Source organism: Solea solea, chromosome 18 (assembly GCF_958295425.1).
Source record: "Solea solea chromosome 18, fSolSol10.1, whole genome shotgun sequence".
NCBI lineage: Eukaryota > Metazoa > Chordata > Actinopteri > Pleuronectiformes > Soleidae > Solea > Solea solea.
Genome location: NC_081151.1, coordinates 17,949,930 through 17,955,929, shown reverse-complemented (window position 1 = coordinate 17,955,929; position 6,000 = coordinate 17,949,930). Strand labels below are relative to the sequence as shown.

The 6,000-nt window shown below is 43.3% G+C and overlaps 1 protein-coding gene across 1 annotated transcript in view; it reads right to left on the bottom strand.

The window, feature by feature from the left end:
* Positions 1–1,753: 1,753 nt before the first annotated feature.
* The window catches only part of slc25a21 (solute carrier family 25 member 21), an 87,326-nt gene continuing 83,079 nt past the window's right edge, over positions 1,754–6,000 (bottom strand). The window contains exons 9-11 of the mRNA XM_058616257.1: positions 4,637–4,818; positions 3,021–3,073; positions 1,754–2,884 (exon numbers count right to left, since the gene is read on the bottom strand). Of these exons, the coding sequence (XP_058472240.1) occupies positions 2,823–2,884; positions 3,021–3,073; positions 4,637–4,818 (297 nt within the window). The 3' untranslated portion in view covers positions 1,754–2,822. The remainder of the gene's footprint in view (positions 2,885–3,020; positions 3,074–4,636; positions 4,819–6,000) is intronic.

Here is a 6,000-nt window from a genome sequence, read left to right as displayed (position 1 = left end):
AGAGAGGGGGGGGGGGGGGAAAGAGAAAGAATCAGCTGTGCGTGGAAAATCACAACACGTCTGGTTCTGTGTCTTTGCCGTGTTCACATGCGTGGCTTCCGTGTTCAGTCGCACCATTGTGAGACTTTCTTTTCCACACATTGTCCCATTTGAAAAGACATTAATCAACGTCGGCGAGCCACTCGACGGAACTGTTTAAGGGTGAAGACGAAAGGAACACACATGGTGAGAAAATGAAAACAGGACCTTTTTTTTTTGTTTGTTTTACCACCGAATAATGTTCAGCGTAGAGTGCAGGGAATCCAGGTGAAGGGGTGGCTCCGTCGCATAGCGACCGGCAATACATGCGGCACGGTACAATCTGTCAAGACAGAAACAAACATTCAGCACCTCCATTACAGAGAGGAGACAGGTTAGACGCCGACAGTTCCATCAGTCTGGGGAGCTGCAGTTGTTTGTCTGTCACCACAGGCTCCTATAGGGCAAGAAACCAAGAGAAACTCCCTCATTAATGACTACTGTTAAATAAATGCCATTGTGGCTACAAGCAAGACGAGGGTGAAGATTCTTTAAACGTTGTCCATAAACACACTGTAGTATACATGCCAGGCCTGTATGTGGCACTGTAAGGAATCCACAGAAATGCAACTGCAACAAAATAAGAGACAAAATACACTTTTTTGAATAAGTAATACATTACAATGTAAACAATCAACATCACAATCAACTCCAAACACATGAATAAAAAGACGACAGAGATAGCGACCACAAACGCTAGAGCAAGAGAGAGGCGGACATCATAACATCATTATTTCCCCAAAGTTGACATTTTTTAGGGCCCAAAACTGGTTACGTACGAATATAAAGCAGAAACAAAACAATTGCGGTATCTCCCGAACTTCTTCTTGTGTGTACGATCTCGGAAGCCTTATCCACATAAGGATGCAACACTTCCACTACACAATCTCTTTCTACTTAGTTCTTAACAAGTTTCAACATCATAATAACCTCCCGAAAAAGTATCTATGCCAGGCCTGTATGTGGCGCTGTGACGCTGCCGCAGAAACATACAAAAAGCAGAAGAAGAAAATGGTACCAAACCCAAATACAAAAAGACAAAAACAGTGACGGTGAATGCAAAAGAGAGGCGGGGCTATGAGCAAAACTTGCATATTGGTCGTATTCATGAAAACCCAAACGTTTTTTTCCACTTTAGGGTCCGTTTTAGCGCTCCAAAAAGCTGATATGATACAAATCTTTTGTGGCTTCTCCTCGTGTACTGGCTCATAGAGAGCAGCCACTTTGCTCTGCAACAGGTGTGTGCTTTTGCATATTTGTGTGCGAGTTCGACCTACAGGGAGAGAACATGTGCACGGGATCCAACCCCCCCCCGTCCTGCAATCACATTTGAATTTCTCAAGCTTGTTGTTTTAGGTTGTACTTAAGCTATGCTTAGGCACCGACGATCCACCACCGCCAGAGAATAGACTGACACTTGGTTGGCTAATACAACCTCTTCTCGCTGACAGGCTCTTGAAAAACAAAGTGCTCGACGAGGAGGAGGAGGAGGGTGAAAAAGTATTAATGTGAAAGAGGCTTCCGTCAGTGCCAGAAAGCCGAGATGTTTCCAGGGAAGACAAACGCGCAGCAACGTACACCGACGGTTACAGGACACGGAGGTGGTGAACAATCCACGCCCAACACACACACGCACACACACACACACACACGGAAACAAGTGAGGAGCATAATGTTCATTGTTGTATTTATTTTATTGTTATCAGTACATGCATGCATCTGTCATCAAATTAGAATATTTTTTAACGGAGATTAAAAGACAAACTTCATACCTGTCATAATTCATAAACGTTACATAAAAATGAATAAAAGATATTAGGCCTTAACATCAGTGTATAAAAAAAGGCCTTAAACACTACTTATAATGAAGAACTACAATAAGCAACGTTTGTTTATGTTGAAGACGCGGTACCATTGTTGTCACAGTATACATTTTCCATGAAGATGTGTACGTATATATATATATATATATATATATATATATATATATATATATATATATATATATGTGTGTGTGTACAGTCCACAGACATACGTGTTAGAAAATGTCTTTAGGGACAGTGTGGACAGTTTAATTTAGGACATGAGGCAAATTTGAAGGGGGGGGCGGTGAAAATCAGCTGACTCGGGTCATGTTCCAGTTTTATCAAATTATACAGTATTATACAGTAATACAGCATAATTATGATCCACTGCATACTAAAGCCCTCTATAGCGGGTCTACACTACTTTAAAAGTATGTTTTTTTATTGTGAAAATCCTTCTTCCCCCCGTGCTCAGACCTTTACTCCATATGTTTGGTTTCACATGAGTCAGTGTTGAAGGTCAACATGACTCACATAAACTGAATAATCCACTTCATCGGAATTATGAAGGCGTGGGTGGACCTGATTTGATTGACAGTGAAGACAACCAGAGGGAAACAGCAACCTCAACTGTGATCGTAATTAAAATATTGCTCAACTCTGATCTCTATCTCTACAATATCTTGCACTATTTTAGGACGGTGATAAAACACTGTATTAGAAAACAGATATTTAAAGCCTTTGAACGCTATTGTTTGGAACCCGTTTTACATTGAAATGTGTTTTTCCACTGCAGATAAAAACCAGAGTTTGTCCTTCGAAAGATATTTGGCAGTTATTTCAAGACGAACGATCGAACAAATAACTCATTCAGTCAACGATATTGGAATGAAGGCAGAATCCATGAGGCACAAGTGGGTTTCCTTCCTTTTTTTTTGGTTACCAGTTCTTGTTGAGCCACCCAGACACGTATTCATAGACCAGCAGCATCACCGCTCCACCTGTAACAGAACAGTAGGAGTAGGCGGTATCATTCAGTTTCTGAGGTTCAATCGATTCAAATATCAGAGAAAACAAACAGATTATTTTTGATCGTAAAGACATTTCTGCGTCACGACCATAAACTTGTAATCTTACCTGGTCCAAGCCTCATTATCTTGGGCACCAACCCCTTGTATAGTGCCATATATCTATTAAACAGAGATAAGACATTAACGTACAAACACAAAGCATCATACTCACAATCCAGACAACCAACATGTGCATTTATTTACATACAGTTCTGAAGTACCTGAATGGTACTTTTTTTTCCATTTTTTTTAATAATATTAGTTATTAGTAACTTAGCAATTACAGATTAGGTAAATAAATAAATAAATAAATAAATAAATAAGGTTGTTGTTGTTTTTTTTGACTAAGATAAAAGGCAAAAATTACAAGCTACCCAGTGGTAGCTTCATAAAGTATTACATTTAGCGCAATGTTATTGCATGAATAAATATACAGTGGTGAAACTACATCAGCAGCAACTCAAAAGGTGTTTAGTTCATCTTCAGTGGCCTATTGTAAAAACATGGCGGCCTGTGTCTAACTGACCCGGCTCCTGATATAAATATAGAAGGCTCATTCTGGGATAATGGAAAAAAAAACAACAATTTATTAAACATGAAAAAAATGTAGCGTAATTATTCTTAAATTTCAGTCAAATGAAATTTACTTCACCTAAATTTTACACAGGATCTTTTAAAACGTGAATGCTTTTACCTTTACTCTTTAAAAGGTTCACTGGATAACGTGCTGCACTTCTGCACTGTGGTATTTCCTCCTCTGGTATAAAGCGCACTCATGTACTTGCATGTGCATAGGCTGGGCTGTGGAGGGCGAGTGTCTGTCTGTCTGTCTGTCTCTAACAGCAAGCGCTGGCGTGTACCTGCCTCTTAATGCATTCAAGGTGATCGGCGGCTGGCGGCCTCCGCCTCGTGCTCCCTGTCCTGCTCCCTGCCCCCGCCACTGACGGCGTTAATAAGGCTCGACCCACTTCCTCCCTGGCCCTCTGTCTGATTAGATTGACCTGTGGAGCGCCGCGCGGCTCGTTAGGGTCTGCTTAACGACGTCTCCCATAGGGACCACTAATTAGCTGGGACTGTGTTGTGTTAGAGCGGGGGGGGACTGGATGTGGCGGAGGGGTCCACCCTCCACGCAAAACCCCTGCGACGACAACGTGCCAGTGCCGTTTCTGCCGCCGCCCCCAAGGCTCCTGTGTCCACTAACTACTAACATGTCGCTGGCCCTTGTCTCGTGGAGCTGCATGGGGGGAAAGTGGAAAGCCCAGGGCGACTGCTAACATAACATAGATCTTTTCCTTGAAGCTTCCATTTAGAGCTGTCATTCTCCACGGCTTACAAATATGTTAACATTTACTGTACAACTGACAGGCTACGGAAATGTATGATCACATGTGGGGAACGCAGCCCGGAATCTACCGTCACTTTTTTGGTTCCCATTCATTGAATCACAGCTGTGCATCAAGTTATTCATGCAATTCCTTTGTAGTTGGTTTAGGAAACTCACAATGAACAGTGAAAGCCTGCTCACCTGCTGCTACATTTGTCTTTTCTGACTGCCAGCATAAAAAAACAACAACTACCAACTGCTAACAAAACAGACAAAGTAGCTCAGTAGTTTTTGGGTGCATGTTAATATTTGTCTTGATAACCACCCACTCATCCCACCCCAACCCGCTCGTTTCATACCCTTCCTCCCGGGACACAAGTGCCATGGTCTGGAAGCAGGTGCGGTACTTGATCTCTCCTGGCACAGGCTGGGGTCCCTGGATGCGGCTCTTGGCCACGTCGAAGGGAATGTTCACACAGGAGGAGATGGTTCCGGACACGAGGCCGATGGTAAACTTCCTCAAGAACTCAAGAGTAGGGTCCTTGTGAAATGGAGGAGATACAGGATTTAAGCGAAGCGTCTGCATGTGGCAATTTTACCGTGAGCCTCTCTGGAGTCGGCACCGGGTGTTAAATTTTCAGCCACGTAACATAAATAAAGATAAAGTAAGTACAGCATCGTGGGGATGACAAAATAATACATTATGTGTGTATGTATGAGCGTTAACTTGAGGAGAGCGTGGGCTTGTGCATATGATTGCAAAGCTGCCATGAAAGCCCCGATCATTTTATGGTAGCGGGGGGCAGATTAGTGCTTCCTGACTGTGGTGCAGCTCTCTGATTGGCTGAGCAGAAGCACATGTTCTCCGGGGAGCCAAGACGGAGGATTTATAAACAGGGTTCATGCACGCAGACTGGGGAGGCATATGGGGACAATTTGGGTAATTGGGCTGTGACTCGGCACAGGGGTATTACTGTACCAAAGAAACCCAGACTCAGAGAGCTCTGACAGCTAATTGGCCAGGATATTTTTACAAATGACAGCAGCCTCTCTGGTCCGGGCCTTTCTCAAGCGGCTGGACACCCTGAGAGCCGAGGTAAATCAACAGCTAATCCCACTTCAGTTTTTTTTTTCAAGTGGGATGTGGGGAAAGGGGGTAACATGCCCACAGCTTAAGTACACCCATCAACCCACTTCCTAACAGCCTTAAGCAAACATCTCCTCACACATTCACTTGTGAAGGATGGCAGTGGGCTATCTGCCTCCCCTGTACTATTCAAATCATGATATGAGAGCGTCCAGAGCTATATTTGACTATGGACACATTTGAGTTGCAAGCTCATTGCTCATGTTGCTCACAAAAGGGCTTTGGAGAAATGCCACTATCAGCTCCGTCTGTGAGCAGCCCACAATATTTATCCTCTGCTGCCTCAACAATGGCCGTCGTTAGCCTCTCACAAACAGGATCGTTCCATCAACGTACATGCCGATGGCTCGTTCCCAAAAACGGCGGCCACAATCTGAGAATAGAGCTATTTGAGTCATCTAGCCACATAATTATCATTCACAGAAGATGACCACTTGGTTCTCTGTGCATTGTGCGTCACTGGAAAAATGTTGAAAATATAGCAGAGCCTGGGCTCCCACTGTAACCTTCCCTTGAAAAATAGTACCGTTGTCTGCTTCCAATTAGTACATTGGAGTTAATCTAATGCTCTAGTTT